The sequence below is a fragment of the Bombina bombina genome, chromosome 11 (genome assembly GCF_027579735.1).
Source record: "Bombina bombina isolate aBomBom1 chromosome 11, aBomBom1.pri, whole genome shotgun sequence".
NCBI classification, from domain to species: domain Eukaryota; kingdom Metazoa; phylum Chordata; class Amphibia; order Anura; family Bombinatoridae; genus Bombina; species Bombina bombina.
Window position 1 is genome coordinate 128,717,147 of NC_069509.1, and position 25,699 is coordinate 128,742,845.

General features: G+C 39.8%; 1 protein-coding gene and 1 long non-coding RNA gene across 2 annotated transcripts in view; one reads left to right on the top strand and one right to left on the bottom strand.

Moving 5' to 3' along the window:
* Positions 1–17,571, top strand: part of MAPK8IP3 (mitogen-activated protein kinase 8 interacting protein 3) — a 248,606-nt gene extending 231,035 nt beyond the window's left edge. Inside the window, exons 29-31 of the mRNA XM_053695247.1 lie at positions 370–549; positions 9,093–9,236; positions 16,647–17,571. Of these exons, the coding sequence (XP_053551222.1) occupies positions 370–549; positions 9,093–9,236; positions 16,647–16,771 (449 nt within the window). The 3' untranslated portion in view covers positions 16,772–17,571. The remainder of the gene's footprint in view (positions 1–369; positions 550–9,092; positions 9,237–16,646) is intronic.
* Positions 70–3,480, bottom strand: LOC128642472 (uncharacterized). The gene is made up of 2 exons (XR_008399660.1): positions 3,395–3,480; positions 70–556 (listed from the first exon to the last, which is right to left on the bottom strand). It is a non-coding gene; the product is annotated as an uncharacterized LOC128642472 (long non-coding RNA).
* Positions 17,572–25,699: the final 8,128 nt, after the last annotated feature.

Here is a 25,699-nt window from a genome sequence, read left to right on the forward strand (position 1 = left end):
TAATTATGGGGCATAATAAATCGGCCCCTATGTTTGTCAGCTTTCTTTTTAGAACATGCAGTAATACTATTTGTTGGCAATATTTACAAAGGTTTATTTAAGAATAAAGGGACTTGTTAAAAAAATATGCAGTGGACAATAGTAATAAATATGATCTATTTAGTTATGCTCACGTTGCTTTGTAACCCCTCTTAGGATAAATGCTATTGCTTAAGACATATAAGTTATATTTATATGAAGGTGACCATTCCTGCTATAGAGTGACCCTCCTAATCCTACATTCACACCCATTTAGTCAATTATATAAAAATGCTACTGAATTATAATATCCATATGATTCCACCGCTAAACCCTCATCTGTGTCCTCAGCCAATAAGACTTCTCCTACGTCTGGAGAGGGAACACGGCCTGGAGGTGTCATCCATGTGTACAGCGATGAGACCAGTGACAAGACGGCGGGCAGCTTCATCCCATATTGCTCCATGGCCCAAGCCCAGCTCTGTTTTCACGGTCATCGAGATGCTGTCAAGTTCTTTGTATCTGTGCCAGGTGAGAGCTGATATTGCATATGTCATAAAAAAATGTGTGTTTTATAGCTGCAATCTACCCATCTCGCAGTTTATAGTTCTATATATAAGAAATGATTTTGCTCATGATTAATTATAGGGACATGAAACCCCCCCCAAAAAAAATTCTTTTGATTTAGACAGAGCATACAATTTTAAACTTTCCAATGTACTTATATTATTTAATTTGATTCCTTCTTTTGTTATCCTTTGCTGAAATGTTTATCTAGGTAAGCTCAGGAGCAGCAAAGAACCTAGGTACTAGCTGCTGATTGGTGGCTGCATATATATAACATTTGTAATTGGCTCACCCATGTGTTTAGTTACATAATAGAAGTAAATTAGAAATTTGTTCAAAATTCTCTATCTGAATCATGGAAAAAAAAATGGGTTTCATGTCCCCTTAACATTCATTTACATCTATTTCCTCTTACTACTCAGTTTGACACTTGATGGGGATAGCTGGCTTTAGACATGTGGGGAAATATGTTGTTTTGTTTGTGAAACAAATAACACATTTCAACTAATTTTGTCCAAAATGCCTTTATTATAGGGATTGTCAAATTAAAATTAACCTTAAAAAGCAAGAATGTAATCTTAGGAGCCGGCCTATTTTTGTCTCAGCACCTGGTGTATAAATGTAGCCATCGATCAGCAAGCGATACCCAGGTGCTGAACAAAAATGGGCTGGCTCCTAAGCTTACATTCTTGCTTTTTCAAATAAAGATTCCAAGAGAACTAATACAAATTCATAATAGGAGTAAATTAGAAATTTGCTTAACCCCTTAAGGACCACAGCACTTTTCCATTGTCTGTCCGTTTGGGACCAAGGCTATTTTTACACTTATTTATTTTGCGGTGTTTGGGTTTAGCTGTAATTTTCCTCTTATTTATTTACTGTACCCACACATATTATATACTGTTTTTCTCGCCGTTAAATAGACTTTCTAAAGATACCATTATTTTCATCATATCTTATAATTTACTATAATTTTGTTTATGAAATATGATGAAAAAATGGAAAAAACAATTTTTTTCTAGCTTTAACCCCCAAAATCTGTTTTTTAAAAAAAAATAGTTTCTAAATTTTGTCCTGAGTTTAGAAATACCCAATGTTTACACAGTGGCGGATCCAGAGCCTGGTCTCGGGAGGGGCACTTCCAGATTTTTTTGTGGCGGCGGACAGAAAATAATGAGTGCTTATAGAACAGACTATTTTAATTTTAATTTGGAAAGACAAATGTGACTGTTTTTAAATAAGGTTAGAGCTGTATGATAGGTTAAATAAAATAGTCTGTTCTATAAGCACTCATTATTTTCTGTCCGCCGCCACAAAAAATATATAGATTCAAATCAAATAATAAAAGCAGGGTCATAATCTTAAATAAAATGTTCCAGACGAATGCCCAAATAAACAGTATTGCATAATTGCTGTTACTTGGCAGTCTGGACACTACAGTATAGAGTGATAACAGAGAATATAGAATATAAGCAAAAAACAGACAGCGCTATATAGCACCATATATAAGTTAGATGAGGAGACATAGGGAGCAGTTATAGGAGCAGTTAGTGGAGGAGACATAGGGAGCAGTTATAGGAGCAGTTAGTGGAGGAGACATAGGGAGCAGTTATAGGTGAAGTTAGTGGAGGAGACATAGGGAGCAGTTATAGGTGAAGTTAGTGGAGGAGACATAGGGAGCAGTTATAGGTGAAGTTAGTGGAGGAGACATAGGGAGCAGTTATAGGTGAAGTTAGTGGAGGAGACATAGGGAGCAGTTATAGGTGAAGTTAGTGGAGGAGACATAGGGAGCAGTTATAGGTGAAGTAAGGGAGGTCACAATAAGCAATTATTGATCATTAACAGTTATAGCTAGCAGAATTTACACATTTATTCTGTTTACATGTAACTGGAATGTAGAAAAACTACTTATGTTTGCACAACTCCCTGTATTTGTGGAGAGATAAAGGTCTGTACAAGTTGGATTTAAAATTAAAGGGAGAAAAAACATTTTGAGTACAATATATTTCTAACCTTTCATATGCCAGACAGGGTTAGCATCTGTGCACCACAGCATCTCTGGAAGCAAGGAGTTAATCACTTAGGGGTTAAGTAAATTAATCTCTCCCCTGTATTTATCAACATTTCACTGAGGTGCTCACATGCTATGCTTTGCAATAGCAAAGCTTCAATTAAGTGCCATAAATGTCCCATATTTGTTCTAATAATTCATCCACCATTTCTATCTCCCATCTCACATGCAGCTCACACGCAATGCAACTAAGACAGCAACAAGTTAATAGGTGACTTTTTTTACCTCCTCAGAACTCCGTGATCTAAAAGGATTTATGAGACCCCAGGGACTAATAGGCATTCCTCTCAAACACGGACACCGTGTGATATGCTCTCTGCATCGTCTGGTGTTCACAAGGAATGCATTTTTGCTACGTGCAGCATTCAGTTCCCTGATGTTATTGTACAGTTTATTTTCCCATCTAAATAAATAACAATAACTTTCTAGGAAGCGCATATTTGCAAGTTGGCTTTTGTAGTGCACATTATAAATGGTAAATGCTGAATAATGTAAATTATAAATTTGTTAAGAATAAAGTAAAACTGTATGAATAAAACAGTAGCAGACAAAGGACTTTGGGAATCTTAGCAGACAACGTAACTGCGAGAATAACAGAAAACTTTATCTGGGGCTTTATTTTTCCTTGCATATGAAGAAGGGACAAATATATTGCTGGGGGTGTGGGATAAAAACGCGAGAGACACAATAAGCTTTATAAAATACAATCCCTTTGTGTATTTAAGATAACTGGCTTACACAGTGCAGATCAGGCGAAAAAGGAGTGGTGCTGATTACCTTCACAGTTCACACCAGTAGTTACACACTGCCCGCAGGTATCAGACACATCCACAGCCATCAGCCATTACCCGCCCCAAATGTGATGTCACTGCACAGCCAGCTGACGGGGAGGAGAAACTGACTTGTTTTTTTTTTTTTTAAATAACAAACTTTATTTACAAAAGACTGTCAGTTAACTCGAGTTTTTAACCCACAAAACAGTTGCCGGGACAGTCCGGTACATTTAAATGGTCGGGACTGGCTCTCAAATTCTCAAAACGGGACAGCTCTCTCTCAGTATATTCTCGGGGGGGGGGGCAATTGCCCCGTTGCCCCCCCCCTGGATCCGCCACTGTGTTTACATGTTCTTTGCTTTTTTTGCAAGTTATAGGGCACTAAATAAAAGTAGCACTTTTCTATTTCCAAACCATTTTTTTTTCAAAATTAGCGCTAGTTACATTGGAACACTGCTATCTGTCTGTTATCCCTGAATATCCCTTGACATGTATATATTTTTTTTAGAAGACAACCCAAAGTATTAATCTAGGCCCATTTTGGTATATTTTATGCCACCATTTCACCGCCAAATGCTATCAAATACAAAAAAAGTTAAATTTTTCACAATTTAAGGTTTCTCACTGAAATTATTTACAAACAGCTTGTGCAATTATGGCACAGATGGTTGTAAATGCTTCTCTGGGATCCCCTTTGTTAAAAAAATAGCATACGAATGAGGAAAAAGGAGAGCTGAGTCTTAAAGTGGATGAATAAGGTTTATTAGGAGCAGGCTTCATCAGAAACACATTTGTTAAAAAATTAGCAGACATATATGGCTTTGGTGTTGCTTTTTGGTAATTAGAAGGCCGCTAAATGCATCTGCGCACCACACGTGTATTATGCCCAGCAGTGCAGGGGTTAATTAGGGAGCTTGTAGGGTTAATTTTAGCTTTAGTGTAGTGTAGTAGACAACCCAAAGTATTGATCTAGCCCATTTTGGTATATTTCATGCCACCATTTCACCGCCAAATGCGATCAAATAAAAAAAATCGTTCACTTTTTCACAAACTTTTTTACAAACTTTAGGTTTCTCACTGAAATTATTTACAAACAGCTTGTGCAATTATGGCACAAATGGTTGTAAATGCTTCTCTGGGATCCCCTTTGTTCAGAAATAGCAGACATATATGGCTTTGGCGTTGCTTTTTGGCAATTAGAAGGCCGCTAAATGCCGCTGCACACCACACGTGTATTATGCCCAGCAGTGCAGGGGTTAATTAGGTAGCTTGTAGGGAGCTTGCAGGGTTAATTTAGCTTTAGTTTAGAGATCAGCCTCCCACCTGACACATCACACCCCCTGATCCCTCCCAAACAGCTCTCTTTCCTCCCCCACCCCACAATTGTCCCCGCCATCTTAAGTACTGGCAAAAAGTTTGCCAGTACTAAAATAAAAGGTATTTTTATTTTTTATATTTAAAAAAAAAAAAACGCTGAGATTATGAGTTTGGCGTTAACAGGGGTGCGTTGCTAACAAGCCTTTTTTCCCCACCGCTACCTTAAGCCAACGCTGGTATTACAGGTTTTTTTAAACCTGGCGTTAGCAGCAAAAAGGTGAGCGTAGAGCAGAAATTAGCTCCACATCTCACCTCAATACCAGCGTTGCTTACGGTAGTGGTAAGATGGCTAAACGTGCTCGTGCACGATTTCCCCATAGGAAACAATGGGGCTGAGCTGGCTGGAAAAAAACCTAACACCTGCAAAAAAAGCAGCATCCAGCTTCTAACGCAGCCCCATTGTTTCCTATGGGGAAAGAAAAAATATGTCTGCACCTAACATGAACCCCGAGTCTAAACACCCCTAATCTTACACTTATTAACCCCTAATCTGCCGCCCCCGACATCGTCACCACCTGCATTATACTATTAACCTCTAATCTGCCGCTCCGGACACCGCCGCCACCTACATTATACTTATGAACCCCTAATCTGATGCCCCCAACATCGCCGACACCTACATTATAGTTATTAACCCCTAATCTGCTGCCCCCAACGTCGCTGCAACCTAACTACACTTATTAACCCCTAATCTGCTGACCGGACATCGCCGCCACTTTAATAAAATTAACCCCTAAACCGCCGCACTCCCGCCTCGCAAACACTAGTTAATTTTTATTAACCCCTAATCTGCCTGCCCTAACATCGCCGACACCTACTTACATTTATTAACCCCTAATCTGCCACCCCCAGCGTCGCCGCTACTATATTAAAGGTATTAACCCCTAAACCTAAGTCTAACCCTAACCCCCCTAACTTAAATATAATTTAAATTAAACTAAATAAATTTAAAAAAAAAATTAAAATTATTCCTATTTAAAACTAAATATTTACCTGTAAAATAAACCATAAGATAGCTGCAATATAACTAATAGTTACATTTGTATCTATCTTAGGATTTATATTTATTTTACAGGCAACTTTGCATTTATTTTAACTAGGTACAATAGTTATTAAATAGTTATTAACTATTTAATAACTACCTAGCTAAAATAAGTACAAAATTACCTGTAAAATAAATCCTAACCTAAGTTACAATTACATCTAACACTACACTATCATTAAACTAATTACCTAAACTACCTACAATTAATTACAATTAAATTCAATAAACTAAATTACTTAAAAAAACAAACACTAAATTACGAAAAAAATAAACACTAAATTAAAGAAAAAAAAAAAAAAAATTACAAGAAGTTTAAACTAATTACACCTAATCTAAGCCCCCTAATAAAATAAAAAAGCCCCCCAAAATAATAAAATGCTCTACCCTATACTAAATTACAAATAGCCCTTAAAAGGGCATTTTGCGGGGCATTGCCCTAAAGTAATCAGCTCTTTTACCTGTAAAAAAAAAATACAATACCCCCCCCCATCATTACAACCCACCACCCACACACCCCTACTCTAAAACCCACCCAATACCCCCTTAAAAAAACCTAACACTACCCCATTGAAGATCACCCTACCTTGAGCCGTCTTCACCCAGCCGGGCACAAGTGGTCATCCGATCCGTCCAGTAGTCTTCATCCGATGGGGCAGAAGAGGACATCCGGACCGGGAGAAGGCTTCATCCAACCGGCATCTTCTATCTTCATCCATCCGACGAGGAGCGACTCCATCTTGAAGACATCTGGCGCGGAGCATCCTTCCAGCACGACGACTACACGACGAATGACGGTTCCTTTAAATGACGTCATCCAAGATGGCGTCCCTCGAATTCCGATTGGCTGATAGGATTCTATCAGCCAATCGGAATTAAGGTAGGAAAAATCCGATTGGTTGATTTAATCAGCCAATCGGATTGAAGTTCAATCCGATTGGCTGATTGGATCAGCCAATAGAATGCGAGGTCAATTCTATTGGCTGATCCAATGTTATCCTATTTGATCCGATGTTAGGGCAGGCAGATTAGGGGTTAATAAAAATTAACTAGTGTTTGCGAGGCTGGAGTGTGGCGGTTTAGGGGTTAATACATTTATTAAAGTAGCAGCGATGTTCGGTCGGCAGATTAGGGGTTAATAATTGTAGGCAGGTGGCGGCAACGTTGGGGACGGCAGATTAGGGGTTAATAACTATAATGTAGGTGTCGGCGATGTTAGGGGCAGCAGATTAGGGGTTCATAAGTATAATGTAGGTGGCGGCGATGTCCGGTCGGCAGATTAGGGGTTAAATCATTTTATTATAGTGTTTGTGATGTGGGGGGGGGCCTCGGTTTAGGGGTTAATAGGTAGTTTATGGGTGTTAGTGTACATTGTAGCACTTTAGTTAAGAGTTTTATGTTCCGGCATTAGCCCATAAAACTCTTAACTACTGACTTTTAAATGCGGTAGAAGTCTTGCCAGGAGAGGGTCTACCGCTCACTTCTTCCAAGACTTGTAATACCAGTGTTAGGTAAATCCCATTAAAAAGATAGGATACGCAATTGACGTATGGGAATTTGCGGTAGCCTCAAGTCGCGGAAGAAAAGTGAGCGGTGAGCCTCTACCTGCCAGACTTGTAATACCAGCGTTAGGTAAAAAGCAGCGTTGGGATCTCTCAACGCTGCTTTTTACGGCTAACGCCAAGCTCCTAATTTCACTGATAATCTGCTGTGTAGGATCCCCTTTAGACCCCAACCTCCCTGACCCCCCCAAACAGCTCTTTAACTCTCCCCCTCTACCGTATTTGCGCTATCTTGGGTACTGGCAACTGTCTGCCAGTACCCAGTTTACAATAAAATGTTGTTGTTGTTTTAATTTTTTTCCCTATTTTTCTGTAGTGTAGCTTAACCCTCTCAAAAACCAACCCCCCCACCCCCTCCCAGATCCCTTAGATCACAATTCCCTCCCTCCTCTCTCCCACTATTTGGCCATAGTTCCATAGTTTAGCGGTTCCCACCCGCTCCCGCCCCGTGCACTCACCCGTGCGTGCTCCCAGTGATTCCGCCCGCGATCCCGCCCCCTCTGACTAATTACTTCCACAGATGGCCACCATCCTGCCTCCCACATCGGCTCCCACCCACCAACGATCGTGACCATCGATGTCCGATGCAGAAAGGACCACAGAGTGGCTCTCTCTGCATCGGATTGCCAAAAACTGTTATTGCAGGATGCCTCAATATCGAGGCATCACTGCAATAACAGGAAAGCGTCTGGAAGCGATCGGGATTGCTTCCACCGCTTGAAGGAACCAACGACGTACAGGGTACATCCTTGGTCGTTAAGGACATTTTTTTGTAGGACGTACCCTGTCGTTGGTCCTTAACCCTTTGAGTGCTAATGACGGCTCTGAGCCATCACAGAGTTTCTCACTCTGGTGCTAATGACAGCTCAGAGCCGTCATGAGCACTCTCCCAGCTTGAGGGAGATCTGGGGGCTCTTAACCGCTCCTACCCCAGCGATCGTGCCTGTAAAGTGACAGGCGTCGCTGGGGCTTCACGTGATGCACAGTGACATCACGCGCAATGACATGATGACGTCACTGCGCAACTTTATTTATACTTAACAATGTTAAGTATAGGAGGAGGGGGTATGCTGCTTAGAAGCCTGTATCTCAGGCACCTAAGCAGCTACAGACCCCCAAGACCCACTGTTGGAAAGGTAATCGCCTAACCTTTCTAAAAGTGTAAGTCTTGGGGGTCTGTACAAAAACAAAAAAAAGTTAAAACATTTTTTTTCAAAAATTAAAAAAAAAAAAAAAAACTTAGAAAATATTAGCACCCAGGTGGGAAAGTGCTTAGCACTCAAAGGGTTAAGGGGTTAAAATTGCATGCTCTATCGGAATCATGAAATTTTATTTTGACTAGAATTTCCCTTTAACTAAACTTTTTTTTCATCAACTAAACAAACTAATGAACTAAGACCAAATTTGTTTATTGGTTATTTAGTTCCTCCTAGCTATTAAATGGGAAACTAAATGAACACATTGTTTATTAGTTTATTAAATAAATTAGTTTAGTTAATGAACACATTTCAGACAGACTTAGTTAAAAATCGTTATTTGTTTCACAAATAACAAAAACTAATTTTTGCACCATGTTTAGTTGGATTTTAAATAAAAATTAATCAAATCTCTCTGCAAGTATTAACAATACCTAAGAAGTCCTTTCTATGTGTAAGTAGATCTTTTTTCTCATGTGTTATCAGGTAATGTTCTTGCCACATTGAATGGCAGCGTGCTGGACAGTCCGTCTGAGAATCCAGGCACACCTTCTACTGAAACAGAGGCGCAAAAACTTAAGAATGTCCTGGTGTTAAGTGGAGGGGAAGGATATATTGATTTCCGCATTGGTGAGTGTGCTTTCCTTTCATTTCTGTGTTTAAATGGCCAGGTAAGTAATCCACACAACGCGTTTCAGGGCTCCTCCCCTTCATCAGGTTTAACACATGGAGTCCTGAAACGCGTTGTGTGGATTACTTACCTGGCCAGGAAAGCAGTGCTATATTTTCTTATATTTTTATCTTTATTTTAATACTTGCGTTTTTTAATTGTTTTAAGACTCACTGTTTCTATCTATATATTAGTACATTTTGTACAAACTCATGCATTGAATGGTGCCATTGATAATTGTTTTTATAATATATCTATATTGAAATATCTTTTGTATCATTTGATATGATGAAAAAAATAAAATAATATGTTATATACAGTTCACTATCATCATCCCTTTCTCCAACATAGGTGTGTCCGGTCCACGGCGTCATCCTTACTTGTGGGATATTCTCTTCCCCAACAGGAAATGGCAAAGAGCCCAGCAAAGCTGGTCACATGATCCCTCCTAGGCTCCGCCTACCCCAGTCATTCTCTTTGCCGTTGTACAGGCAACATCTCCACGGAGATGGCTTTTGGTTAGAATCAAGCCTGTTTACAAACCTTTGACTCCTCCTTGGAGTCTCAACTTAGTTCTTTCAGTTCTTCAGGGGGTTCCGTTTGAACCCTTACATTCCGTTGATATTAAGTTATTATCTTGGAAAGTTTTGTTTTTGGTTGCAATTTCTTCTGCTAGAAGAGTTTCAGAATTATCTGCTCTGCAGTGTTCTCCTCCTTATCTGGTGTTCCATGCAGATAAGGTGGTTTTACGTACTAAACCTGGTTTTCTTCCAAAAGTTGTTTCTAACAAAAACATTAACCAGGAGATAGTCGTGCCTTCTCTGTGTCCGAAACCAGTTTCGAAGAAGGAACGTTTGTTGCACAATTTGGATGTTGTTCGCGCTCTAAAATTCTATTTAGATGCTACAAAGGATTTTAGACAAACATCTTCCTTGTTTGTTGTTTATTCTGGTAAAAGGAGAGGTCAAAAAGCAACTTCTACCTCTCTCTCTTTTTGGATTAAAAGCATCATCAGATTGGCTTACGAGACTGCCGGACGGCAGCCTCCTGAAAGAATCACAGCTCATTCCACTAGGGCTGTGGCTTCCACATGGGCCTTCAAGAACGAGGCTTCTGTTGATCAGATATGTAGGGCAGCGACTTGGTCTTCACTGCACACTTTTACCAAATTTTACAAGTTTGATACTTTTGCTTCTTCTGAGGCTATTTTTGGGAGAAAGGTTTTGCAAGCCGTGGTGCCTTCCATTTAGGTGACCTGATTTGCTCCCTCCCTTCATCCGTGTCCTAAAGCTTTGGTATTGGTTCCCACAAGTAAGGATGACGCCGTGGACCGGACACACCTATGTTGGAGAAAACAGAATTTATGTTTACCTGATAAATTACTTTCTCCAACGGTGTGTCCGGTCCACGGCCCGCCCTGGTTTTTTAATCAGGTCTGATAATTTATTTTCTTTAACTACAGTCACCACGGTATCATATGGTTTCTCCTATGCAAATATTCCTCCTTAACGTCGGTCGAATGACTGGGGTAGGCGGAGCCTAGGAGGGATCATGTGACCAGCTTTGCTGGGCTCTTTGCCATTTCCTGTTGGGGAAGAGAATATCCCACAAGTAAGGATGACGCCGTGGACCGGACACACCGTTGGAGAAAGTAATTTATCAGGTAAACATAAATTCTGTTTTTTGACGGTGTCTATATTTTCTGTTAAATAACTATACTATAACTACAGCCTCAAAGGATATTTGCATAACAAATATGTGTTTTTTATATAAACAATAGACTGATTACTTAGAGATGCTCCCCTATTTGTATCTAGAATATATAAAGAAAATAACTCATTGTGTGGTACATTAACAAATCTAGACAAGCCAGAAGGCTTGTTTTTCCCACAGAAAACCTCTAAATTACATTGTTTCCAATGCAGCAGAGGATTCTGGGTAAGATATGCAAATGAGGTTCACAGTGACTCACTCAAACCTACTCCCAGCTGTTGAGTGGCAAACACCACGAAACAGGCTGTCCTGGGATGGTTCTGAATCATTGTACTATAACCCTAGCCAAGCTTATAAGCTGTGTGAACAGCGATGCTTTGGTGTAAAAGGAGTCTGCGTAAAAGCAGATTGAAGTAAAAAAGTGTGTCACTGTGAACCTCATTTGCATATCGTACCCAGAATCCTCTGCTGCATTGGAAACTATCCGCTAGATTTGGAGTTTTGTCGGTAACGACCCGAAAAACTAACGCCGGCTTTTTTCTGGCCGCACCATAAAAATAACTCTGGTATTGAGAGTCCACATAAAGGCTGCGTTAGGCTCCAAAAAAGGAGCGTAGAGCATATTTAACGCAGCTTCAACTCTCGATACCAGAGTTGCTTACGCAAAGCGGCCAGCCTCAAAAACGTGCTCGTGCACGATTCCCCCATAGAAAACAATGGGGCTGTTTGAGCTGAAAAAAAAACAAACACCTGCAAAAAAGCCGCGTTCAGCTCCTAACGCAGCCCCATTGTTTGCTATGCGGTAACCCTTCCTACGTCTGCACTTAACACTCTAACATGTACCCCGAGTCTAAACACCCCTAACCTTACACTTATTAACCCCTAATCTGCCGCCCCCGCTATCGCTGACCCCTGCATATTATTATTAACCCCTAATCTGCCGCTCCGTAAACCGCCACTACTTACATTATCCCTATGTACCCCTAATCTGCTTCCCTAACATCGCCGACCCCTATATTATATTTATTAACCCCTAATCTGCCCCCCACAACGTCGCCTCCACCTATTAACCCCTAATCTGCCGAGCGGACCTGAGCGCTACTATAATAAAGTTATTAACCCCTAATCCGCCTCACTAACCCTATAATAAATAGTATTAACCCCTAATCTGCCCTCCCTAACATCGCCGACACCTAACTTCAATTATTAACCCCTAATCTGCCGACTGGAGCTCACCGCTACTCTAATAAATGTATTAACCCCTAAAGCTAAGTCTAACCCTAACACTAACACCCCCCTAAGTTAAATATAATTTACATCTAACGAAATTAATTAACTCTTATTAAATAAATTATTCCTATTTAAAGATAAATACTTACCTGTAAAATAAATCCTAATATAGCTACAATATAAATTATAATTATATTATAGCTATTTTAGGATTTATATTTATTTTACAGGTAACTTTGTATTTATTTTAACCAGGTACAATAGCTATTAAATAGTTAAGAACTATTTAATAGCTAAAATAGTTAAAATAATTGCAAAATTACCTGTAAAATAAATACTAACCTAAGTTACAATTAAACCTAACACTACACTATCAATAAATTAATTAAATAAACTAACTACAATTACCTACAATTAACCTAACACTACACTATCAATAAATTAATTAAATACAATTCCTACAAATAAATACAATTAAATAAACTAGCTAAAGTACAAAAAATAAAAAAGAACTAAGTTACAAAAAATAAAAAAATATTTACAAACATAAGAAAAATATTACAACAATTTTAAACTAATTACACCTACTCTAAGCCCCCTAATAAAATAACAAAGCCCCCCAAAATAAAAAAATGCCCTACCCTATTCTAAATTACTAAAGTTCAAAGCTCTTTAACCTTACCAGCCCTGAACAGGGCCCTTTGCGGGGCATGCCCCAAGAAGTTCAGCTCTTTTGCCTGTAAAAAAAAACATACAATACCCCCCGCCCCCCAACATTACAACCCACCACCCACATACCCCTAATCTAACCCAAACCCCCCTTAAATAAACCTAACACTAAGCCCCTGAAGATCTTCCTACCTTATCTTCACCCTGCCAGGTTCACCGATCCGTCCTGAAGAGCTCCTCCGATGTCCTGATCCAAGCCCAAGCGGGGGGCTGAAGAGGTCCATGATCCGGCTGAAGTCTTCATCCAAGCGGGAGCTGAAGAGGTCCATGATCCGGATGAAGTCTTCATCCAAGCGGGAGCTGAAGAGGTCCATGATCCGGATGAAGTCTTCTATCAACTGCATCTTCAATCTTCTTTCTTCCGGATCCATCTTGCAGACCTCCGACGCGGAACATCCTCTTCTCCCGACGCCTACTAGCCGAATGACGGTTCCTTTAAGGGACGTCATCCAAGATGGCGTCCCTCGAATTCCGATTGGCTGATAGGATTCTATCAGCCAATCGGAATTAAGGTAGGAATATTCTGATTGGCTGATGGAATCAGCCAATCAGAATCAAGTTCAATCCGATTGGCTGATCCAATCAGCCAATCAGATTGAGCTCGCATTCTATTGGCTGTTCCGATCAGCCAATAGAATGCAAGCTCAATCTGATTGGCTGATTGGATCAGCCAATCAGATTGAACTTGATTCTGATTGGCTGATTCCATCAGCCAATCAGAATATTCCTACCTTAATTCCGATTGGCTGATAGAATCCTATCAGCCAATCGGAATTCGAGGGACGCCATCTTGGATGACGTCCCTTAAAGGAACCGTCATTCTGCTAGTAGGCGTCGGGAGAAGAGGATGTTCCGCGTCGGAGGTCTGCAAGATGGATCCGGAAGAAAGAAGATTGAAGATGCAGTTCATAGAAGACTTCATCCGGATCATGGACCTCTTCAGCTCCCGCTTGGATGAAGACTTCATCCGGATCATGGACCTCTTCAGCTCCCGCTTGGATGAAGACTTCAGCCGGATCATGGACCTCTTCAGCCCCCCGCTTGGGCTTGGATCAGGACATCGGAGGAGCTCTTCAGGACGGATCGGTGAACCTGGCAGGGTGAAGATAAGGTAGGAAGATCTTCAGGGGCTTAGTGTTAGGTTTATTTAAGGGGGGTTTGGGTTAGATTAGGGGTATGTGGGTGGTGGGTTGTAATGTTGGGGGGGGGGTATTGTATGTTTTTTTTTACAGGCAAAAGAGCTGAACTTCTTGGGGCATGCCCCGCAAAGGGCCCTGTTCAGGGCTGGTAAGGTTAAAGAGCTTTGAACTTTAGTAATTTAGAATAGGGTAGGGCATTTTTTTATTTTGGGGGGCTTTGTTATTTTATTAGGGGGCTTAGAGTAGGTGTAATTAGTTTAAAATTGTTGTAATATTTTTCTTATGTTTGTAAATATTTTTTTATTTTTTGTAACTTAGTTCTTTTTTATTTTTTGTACTTTAGCTAGTTTATTTAATTGTATTTATTTGTATGAATTGTATTTAATTAATTTATTGATAGTGTAGTGTTAGGTTAATTGTAGGTAATTGTAGGTAGTTTATTTAATTAATTTATTGATAGTGTAGTGTTAGGTTTAATTGTAACTTAGGTTAGTATTTATTTTACAGGTCATTTTGTAATTATTTTAACTATTTTAGCTATTAAATAGTTCTTAACTATTTAATAGCTATTGTACCTGGTTAAAATAAATACAAAGTTACCTGTAAAATAAATATAAATCCTAAAATAGCTATAATATAATTATAATTTATATTGTAGCTATATTAGGATTTATTTTACAGGTAAGTATTTATCTTTAAATAGGAATAATTTATTTAATAAGAGTTAATTAATTTTGTTAGATGTAAATTATATTTAACTTAGGGGGGGTGTTAGTGTTAGGGTTAGACTTAGCTTTAGGGGTTAATGCATTTATTAGAGTAGCGGTGAGCTCCAGTCGGCAGATTAGGGGTTAATAATTGAAGTTAGGTGTCGGCGATGTTAGGGAGGGCAGATTAGGGGTTAATACTATTTATTATAGGGTTAGTGAGGCGGATTAGGGGTTAATAACTTTATTATAGTAGCGCTCATGTCCGCTCGGCAGATTAGGGGTTAATAAGTGTAGGCAGGTGGATGCGACGTTGAGGGGGGCAGATTAGGGGTTAATAAATATAATATAGGGGTCGGCGGTGTTAGGGGTACATAAGGATAACGTAGGTGGCGGCGCTTTGCGGTCGGCAGATTAGGGGTTAATAAGTAGGCAGATGGAGGCGACGTTGAGTGGGATAGATTAGGGGTTAATAAATATAATACAGGGGTCGGCGGTGTTAGGGGGAGCAGATTAGGGGTACATAAGGATAACGTAGGTGGCGGTCGGCAGATTAGGGGTTAAAAAAATTTATTCGAGTGTCGGCGATGTGGGGGGACCTCGGTTTAGGGGTACATAGGTAGTTTATGGGTGTTAGTGTACTTTAGAGTACAGTAGTTAAGAGCTTTATAAACCGGCGTTAGCCCAGAAAGCTCTTAACTACTGACTTTTTTCCTGCGGCTGGAGTTTTGTCGTTAGATGTCTAACGCTCACTTCAGACACGACTCTAAATACCGGAGTTAGAAAGATCCCATTGAAAAGATAGGATACGCAATTGACGTAAGGGGATCTGCGGTATGGAAAAGTCGCGGATGAAAAGTGAGCGTTAGACCCTATTTTGAGTGACTCCAAATACCGGCGGTAGCCTAAAACCAGCGTTAGGAGCCTCTAACGCTGGTTTTCACGGCTAACGCCAAACTCCAAATCTAGGTCTATGTAATTTAGAGGTTTTCTGTGGGATAAACAAGCCTTCTGGCTTGTCTAGATTTGTATATGTACTACACAATGCATTATTTTCTCTATATTTTATGCTTAGTCAAGCATTTTCAACTTACTTTTTGCCCCCCCCATAATTTTAAATGTTGTTGTATCTAGAATAGAAAAGATATGGCCTGAGAGAAAAGGGAGAGGGTAAAAAGAGAGATTAAAGAGAGGAAGGAGTTGAGAAAGATAGTTGAGAGTGAGAGGGGAGAGAAGATAATTATTAAAGAAACAATCTCCAGGTCTGCTATGACCTTCTATGACTGTTCGCACTCTCTATGTTTAACCACTTCCTTTTTTTTGTGTCCAGCTGTTGTTTTCCCCAGAACCTCTAGTTGATGTTTCTAGCTGCTATGAACTTATTTTTGTTAATTTATTACTGTATGTAGCATTTTTTTTTATGGTATCAAATAAAAATAATATTACAAAATGTTTCACAATGGCTAAACATATGCAAAGAGGGGGTTAAGTAGTGGGTGTGGTGTGGGTGGGATTAAAGGTGGCGAGTAACATTTTGTCCTGTCTAGTAGCTTATTACTTTAAATTTTGAGCCCTGATAACACACACACACACATATATATATATATATATATATATATATATATATACAGTATATATATATATATATATATATATATATATATATATGCTAAAGCCTAGGCATTCACATAGTTTTGCTTAAAGGGGTTACTGCAAAGGGAAAACATCCTTGACATATAGTCTTTATTAACACCCCTGTATTTTTAAGGCCTAGAACCCCCCGTTCATGGAACTGTGTAAAGAAATTAACTCTTTTTATGACTCTTTTTTTATTTTTATTTTTTTTGTGCAGGGGATGGAGAAGATGATGAGACAGAAGAACCCTCTAGTGACAGTGAAAACCAGGCCAAACCAGTGCTTTCTAAGGCTGAGAGAAGTCACATTATTGTGTGGCAAGTCTCCTATGTCCCGGAATGACATGTATCCACTTCCTCTTCCCAGAATGCCAAGATGCGAATCCTGCCTCCAGCATCCCTTCTACCAATGGAACAACCAAACTAGAGCTTGGATCTCGCACCAGATAATCTATTTGGCCCATGCTGCTTAATACTCCCAATGCATATAACCACCAACCTACTCAGCATCTATTTTTAGTAGACTATCCCCCCACTTGCTTCAAGCTTGGTTGAACCAAAACAGGATGTCTTGCTGCTTTTCTTCTGCACCAAAAACTTTTTTTTTCTTCATTCCTGGAACAAAACATAATTTGTGACTGTGGTAAGGAAGATGGGTTACTTACCTTTTCAATCTCACAGGGAACTCTAATGCACTCTCACCGGTCCCTATGGTATTGAAGATGTTATATGTTGGTGTTGGACACAGAAGGACATTTTTATCTTTTTGTTTTGATAAAGAATTGTCAGTGAATGAGGTCTTACATTCACTTCCATTTTACTATTTAAAAAGCTCTTTTGAATTTTAAACAAACTGATCAGCCGCATATATGTTATATAATTTTGTAGTCATACTACGTTTGTAACATAACTCCACACAATGCAAAACTCTGCAAACACAATACACACATACATTTGGTTACATATTATTCATCCAATTTTCCAATGCATGGTTGACCTTTTTGGAATTGCAGCTTTGACACAGTTGGTCATTATTGAAACTGATAACTCTATGTGATACTAAAATATATTAACTATGGTAAAATGATTGGCCCTATATTTCCATTTGCTATTAGGTTGGAGAATGTTTTTTATCGGTCTAGCACAGGGGTCAGCAACCTTGACTCTCCTAATGTTTTGGAACTAAATTGCCCATGATGCTTAGACAGCCTAAAGAATGTCTTAGCATCATGGGAAATGTAGTTCCAAAACATCTGGAGAGCCAAGGTTGCTGACCCCTGGGACTCTAGCACAGAAGGATACTTCTTGTGATCATGTTTTTTTTTTGTTTAAACTACAGGTTTCAAATTTACAGATTTACAGTCATTCAGAACTTAAGCAGGTAAACACAGTATGTATTATTTTAATTTTCAACTATAAAAAAAGCCAAAGCTTCTAAGTTCACCTAATGAATATTTAAGAATAGTAATTCAATTATTAATAATAGGGCTGGCACTAAAAATAAATCCAGAAGTGCTATTTTCCCTAGATTGCATGTAATTCCTTAACTCCTGCTGTGCCAGAGGAGATTGTAATATATCATGTTCCAGCCTCCTCTAGCAGAGCAGAGGTGAACAAAAGCACATTATTACCAACCAACAAGGTGTAAATTGCTTGACTCTAGTAATGATCTCTGCAGCTGTGACATATGTACAAAAAAATACCAGTATGTGTCACAAGGGGATAATCTTAAATGTCTCTTCAAGGCTTGTAAACTTCGCAATGTTGTTTGTCTTCTGGTCATAAGAATGGCATTATGTAAAGACAGCTGTGTGAATATCCCTTTCTGCTTTCTCTCTCTCCCTTGTGACATGAATAAAATGTAACTGTTATGTATGTAATAAATGTATTACAATCAAGCACCTTCGATTATCATTTGTTGTACCCAGTATTGCTGCAGCTATTTTGATCCATTTCATGGGCTTGCATATTACAAAAACAAAGGTACAGTGAGTGTACCTCAGATTTTTCTCCCCTTTATTTTGTTCACAATGATCAAATTTTTCCTGCTGGAGTATATTAAATTATGTACAAACATATTTACCTTTATATCAGTGTTTGAAATAGCTGTGCTATCCCGATTTATACAGAAAGTTTCTATACTCAAGTATTGGCTATAAAAATGTGGTGTAACAGCAGAAGATGTTATACTCCCAGTGGGAGGTAGGAAAGATAAGTAATTAAATGTTAATTTTCAATTATTCTCTCTAAACGCCTGTTGATCGAAAGCTCTCCACTCAGGTGAGATGATCTAAAATGATCCTCCAGCATTGCGAGATCCCTAGTGAAATTTTCCCAAGACAGATTTTGCTATACTTCTCCAAGGGGCATTCCCTGCATTTTTTAATGTGAAGGAGAGACAAAGCCTAGTGTAATATATCACTGAATGGCTTAAAAGTTCTGCTGCATTTACACTTTGTGCTTTGTATTCTATATTACTTTACACTTCAGATTAAACTTTATTACAATTACACTTTGCACTTTCTATTTTGTATTTTATTTTGTATACAGCAATTTTTTACAAATTCTTATTATGCTTTCACAGTTTCTGTGTAACTTTAAAAAATTAGGATAATACTCTGTATATTTATATGTATATTTTACAAGTTACATTGCACTTTGCATTTCTCTATTTAAAATTAAACTGAAAAAGTGTCTCCGTTTTAGTTTCCCAGAAAGCCTAATTACTTTCTATGGGCAAGATAATAAAACATTCTATAATTTGGAGAAAAAACTATTGTGCAGACTTTACAGGGGCTGAACTCACTGAATTTTCTAAGAAAAAGGTTGGAACCTGGAAGTTCCAGAGAAATGAGTGATTCCTTCCGTAGAAAGTAATGAAGCTCTCTGGTATACAAAATTTCACATGATAGAGAAAAGGTAACTGGAGAACACCTGGAGGTGATTTAAAGGCTCAGTTGGCATCAAATACAAAAATAAACTAAATGTTTTCACTACATTTTAACTTGCCTTTGTCTATATTTTAGTATATTTTACTTTTCTGTTAGTTATAATAAGTGTATTGTGAATTTTGAGCAAATTTCACCTGCATACAGCTGGCAAGATAAATCAATGAGACCAGCTTGTTTAAAATGCTTACATCATTTCACAGGAACTGTGAGAGAGCTTCAGACATACCCTAGTAAATCCCCTGTTCAGCCAAGGGAACTTCCCTGTTCCTCCCACTTTCTAAAACTGTCAGTTTAGTTTTACAATGGAGCAAATACAAAGTGCAATGTCATTTGTAAAAGATACACAGAAATATACAAAGAATTATCCTAATTTGTTAAAGTAACACAGACATTTTTAAAACATAATCAGAATTTGTAAAATCACTGCTGTATCTAAAGCTAAATATATTAAAATATAAAATAGAAAGTGCAAAACTTAAATGTAGTAATAATGAAAGGACCCAATCTGAAGTTTAAAGTAATATAAAATACAATGCAGAATGTGTAAATGTAATACAACTCTCATATAATGTAGTGCTATATTAGACTGGGCTTGTCTCTCCTTCATATACTGAAATGAGAGAGATCTTGCAGCATTCAGTGAGTTTAGCCCCTGTGATGTCTGAACTACAATTTCTCTCTGAGCTGGAGAATCCTTTGGTCATCAGGTCCTAAGTATTGACCTTTGGTATACAGACAGAGATAATATAAAGAAGCATGTATGCGTTCAGAAAGTGATAAAATAAATCTTATTTCCCTGCAAGCTGAACCCATTTAAATGAGTTGTAGTTTCAAAGAACAAAACCAGCTATTTCATATACAAAACTAAACCTAAGGAACCACTTTCTCATACCTCTTATACACTGCAGCTGGTATAACAAGTCACTGGAAACACATTAAAGGGCCAGTAAACCTAGAAAATAATGTTATATAATTCTGCACATATAACATTATATTAGTGCTAGCTTTATATAACATAATATTGAATTTTTATTAAAAAAATAGGATTTTTCAGACCCGCCCTCTGTGCTCTACTGAGCAGGTCTGTTTTTCCATCTGAGCGCATCTGGGCAGCTGTTTAGCCTCATTTACCTTCAAAACAGCCTGAATTAGTCTAGGCATGGATTTAACAAGATGCTGTAAATGTTGTGGAGGTATTGTGTTATGCAACTACTGGAGATTCGACGGAGGTGTAGGCCTGCAGGGCATAGCCCTTTCCAGCTCATCCCAAAGATGTTCATTAGGATTGAGATCCGGGGACAGATGGCCACTGCAGAAACGAAAAGTCATTGTGATGTTCCAGGAATCATCCCATAGTGATGCGGGCTTTGTGCACCGGCGCATTATCCTGCTGGAAGTAACCATCTGCCTGAGGATAAACTGTCAATATAAATGGATGCACTTGGTCAGCAACAATGTTTACATACGCTGTGGCATTCGGACGGGAATTTAGGGGTATCAATGGACCCAACATGTGCCAGGAAATAATTTCCAACACCATGACACCGCCCCCACCACCTTGCACAGTTTTCATCAGACATGACGGGTCCATGGATTCATTCTGTTTTCGCCAAATTTGGAGCCTGCCATAAACATCATGCACTAGGAGCTTCGACTCGTCAGACCAAGCAACATTTTTCTAATCTTGGATGGTCCAGTGCTGGTGTTGTGCCCACAGAACCTGTCACGCCGCTCTGTGTCGACTTTCTCTTCCCATGGCCCTTGCCATGGTTGCTGCAGTTGTGGGCGTGCGGCATTGATGTCATCACTGCACGTCGAGTCTCGCTTCTGATGATGGCCCGGATCACCTGTGGGCCCTCCTTGGCACGGATTGGCGCCTATGTAAGTACCAGCATTTAATTATCTCATTGCCCATGTATAGGTTGTCTTGTGCTCCCTGGGTGCTACTTTGTGTTGCTCTGTTTGAGGAACTGCTGGATTGCCTTACTGTTACTGAACTCTGCTTGTCTCTGACCACTCTATTGATTAACCCCTGAACTGCTGGATTGCCTTATTGTTGCTTCTCTCTGCTTCTCTCTGACCACTCTACTGATTAACCCCTGAACTGCTGATACTCTGGATTGCTTTACTGTTGCTGAACTTTGCTTGTCTTTGACAACTCTCCTGTTTTAACCCCTGAACTGCTGATTCATTGGATTGCCTGCCTGTTGCCGGACTTTGCTTTATTCACCACTCTCTGCATTACCCTTTGGTACCCTGAAAGATTGGACTGTCTACCTGGTGCCTTCCTCGCCCTGTCTGGGACCACCCCTGTTTCTTTTTTAAGACACGATGAGTCCACAGATCATCTTAATTACTAATGGGATATTCACCTCCTGGTCAGCAGGAGGAGGCAAAGAGCACCACAGCAGAGCTGTTAAATAACTCCTCCCTTATGGCAAAGTGAGGTGTTAGTATAGATTCTTCAATCAAGATTTTATTATTTTTAAAGTGGTACAAGTTTGTGCTGCTTTGTTCTAGCGTGTAGCCGTAGTCCATATCAGTCTCTTCAGTAGAGCTTTGGTGGCTTTAGAGAAATGGGAACTTGTGGGACATAATTCTCACTGCACCTCCCATATTCTGATGCTGCCCTTACACTGAAAACCTGAGGGATATTTACTCAGGAATTTCGTTTTCCTTTCAGGTCCATGGGAGGGAGAGGACCTCTTACACCTGGAAACTGCCTTGCTGCCAGGCAGAAGATGAGGTAAGTGCTAACTTTATTTCTGGGGATAGAAATCTCAGAATAAGTTGGGGCACTTTATTTTATATATACAGACCTCATGGTAATAAGGGCTCCTTCTAGGGGTTTCAGAGATAGATTCTCCTAGCTTACTAGGGGTTACTATGGCAGTGTGGATGCAGGCACTGGGGCTAATTGTGACTCTCCTCTCCCGGCGGTTCTCACTAATAGTAGCCGACAGGGAGTTTTCATATGAGCTGTGATGCAGTGTGCGAGCTCAGAGTAAGGGGGATTCACTATTGTTATTTAACGATATACTGTAATGCATAGGGGTGCTTCACTGTTAGATTTTCTTAACGGACTAAGCAACTTCCTAATCTGGGTCGGCTCAGTTGGTTATTCTCCCATAACAATGGCGATCGGGAGAGGACTATTGAAATGCCCATGGGGGGCGGAGCTGGTGTATGTACTGTAATGCCGGGTGCAAGCTTAGTGTGACGGTGCTTCTCTACTTATTTATTAATACGGAAGCAACTGCCTAAGAGGAGTACTGAATAAGGATTTACATATGCTAAGAGACTGCCTAGTTTGTTATTCTCCCGGTGGCTCAATTTAACTAAATAATAGTGGCGACCGGGAGACGACTTTTGAAACGCCCACGAGGGGCGGGACTTCTGTGGCGCCAATTTAATTGCGCATCTCTTTACTAGGCTTCCGGTTATCGGAAGGAAAGTGGAGGTTTTAACTAAGCACCTCTTTCTTAATATTAACGGATAAAGAGAACTTTCTAAATTGAAAATTTATGACAGTTTGTGCACTTAAAAGACAGCGCTTCAGCTGAGTCAAGTATTGAGCAGTTGGGCTGACACCTCAGGTGGGTTAAGCTGAGGTGTAGAGGGGGTTTGCATCATTACCTTTTCTGTTCAGCCATTTCTGCAAATTGAAATAAAGAAGTTACTCTTTAAAATTTAAAGAGACAGTACCGGTTAAAAGTTTTAACTCTCATCCATATGTGAATCACAAAACTATACAAGGTGTTTTATTATGTTGTAAAGAGAACTTTCTAAGGGGATAGAGAATTTTTTCCCTCAAGTGTCCTAAAAATTTCCCTCAAGTGCCCACATGCAGTGCCCTGCGCTTCCTCGCAATCTCCATCTGGAGTTGCTTTGCTAAACTTTGCTCATATTAGGTCATGGCGATATCTGTTATATTGTATGCCTTTCCCGTGCTAAGCAGGGAATCCGCTTGATGTAGTGTATTTAATTAAAAATGTTTCTTCCCTTAAGTTTTTAGCTAGGAAGATACTTCGGTAGCATATGGGGGAAAATTTCAGTCTCTCTCTGGGTAACTCCTTTATCTGACACAGAAGTTAAAGTTACTTCGGGAGTATCGAATAAGGATTTCTCAGTCTCTGATGAGGTTATTCCTTTATCTGATCCTGAGTTTCTTTTCCTCATATTTTAGCTTAAATCCCTTCATTTACTACTTAGTGGAGGTTTTAGCTACTCTGGGTGACCTCGTCACCGGTTGGTTATACTTTTATTGTTATGTGCCCTTCTTGGTGCAAGTATATTTCTGTACCAGATAGGGCTATAGGGTACCCCATGTTTCTCTATAACTTAGAGGGAGATGCTATTCACATGGAGGGACCCGATGGTTAGAAGCTGGATATAGCTACTACTTCCAGTACGGCAAAGCTCTGTTGTGGCTTAGTGGCTAGCTCACTGACCTTGCAAGCAGAAGGTCCAGGGTTCAAATTCTCCTTGGGTGCTGGTTGTTAAAATCTCAGGTGCTTCAAGATGTATTTTACAACAAGCAATCTGACGATTCTTTCATATTTTTTTTTTTAAAAGCGTACTGGTGTCATACGCTTTCTGTTTCTTTTGGACAGATACCCCTCTCCCAAGAATAGGAGAAGGGTTTTTAAGTGAGTAAATAACGTAAAGGAAGTATGCGATATTTTCTTTCCTTTCAAGATTGCAGGGAAAATTCTTCCACTCCTTTTCCCAGGTATAAGCAGTTTAAACCTTTTGGAGTTCCTATCTGGCTTAAGATAGGGGAAAAAGCCCATGTAGCTTGCTGTTAAGATAAGGACACAATCCATGAAACCTGCTGTTGAATTAAGACAGCATGACAGGCCTTCCCCCAATCCAAGAATGGATCTTGTAGGGGGCAGACTTTCCTTTTTTCACTTAGGCTTGGGCTCGACATGTTCTGGATACCTGGGCAATAGAAAATGTTTCCCAGGGATACAACTTAGAGTTTAAAAGTTTTCCTTTCAGGGGCAGGTTTCTGTTTTCAAGATTTTCTGCAGACCAGACGAATAGAGAGGCGTTCTTACACTGTGTAAGAGACCTTTCCAACCTGGGAGTGATTGTTCCTGTTCCGGTACAGGAACAAGGTCTGGGATGTTATTCCAGTCTGTTTGTGGTTCCTAAAAAGGAGGGAAAGTTCAGACCAATTTTAGACCTCAAGAATCTAAACATTTTTCTCGGGGTACCATCCTTTAGGTTGGAAACTATCGTTCCATTCTTCCTTTGATTCTAGAGGGTAATTTTATGACAACAGTGGTTTTAAAGGACGCGTACCTACAAGTTCCCATTCACTGGGATCATCAAAGGTTCCTAAGGTCTGCCTTTCTGGTCAAACACTTCCAATTTGTGGTTCATCCTTTCGGTCTTATTGCAGCTCCCAGAATTTTCATGTAGGTTCTGGGATCTCTGTTGGCTGTGCTCGATCGGGCGGCATTGCAATGATGCCTTAGCTGGATGACATCGCTAGTCCAGGCGCCATCTTTTTAGCTAGCAAGATCCCACACGGACTTGGTGTTGTCTCTCCTACAATCTCACGGGTGAGAGGTAACTTTAGGAAGGAGTTCCTTAGTTCCAGATACAAGGTAACTTTCTTGGGAACCGTAATAGACTCAGGAAACTGAAGATTATCGATATTTGTCTAGTCCTTCTGTCCACTCCTCGGCCATCAGTGGCTAAGTGCATGGAGTTAATCGGGCTGATAGGGGTGACAAGGACATCATCCCATTTGCTCGTTTCTATCTCAGACCTCTACAGTTAAACATGATGAGGCAATGGTATGGAGATTATGCAGATTTGTCTTCTCACTTATTTCTAGAGCAGTAGACAAGGGATTCTCTGCAATGGTGGTTATCTTTGGATCATTTCTCCCAAGGGACCTGCTTACGCAAACCTTCTTGGGTGATTGTAAAAACACATGCTAGCCTTCTAAGGTGGGGAGCAGTCTGGGGCTCTCTAAAGACTCAAGGAACATGGACTTGGTCGGAGTCTGTTCTACCATAACAATTCTGGAACTGAGAGTGATCTACAATGCTCTTCTGGCCTGGTCCCAGTTAGTCTCGATACAGTTTATCAGGTTCCAGCTGGACAACATAACATCAGTGGCTTACATCAATCATCAGGGAGGAATGAGGAAAGTTCCTTGGCGATGACAGAGGTATCCAAAATATTTCAGTGGGCGGAGGCCCATTCTTGCTGCCTGTCGGTGATCCACATCCCAGGGATGGACATCTGGGAGGCGGATTTCCTGAGTAGGCAGAACTTTCATCCGGGGGAGTGAGATCTCC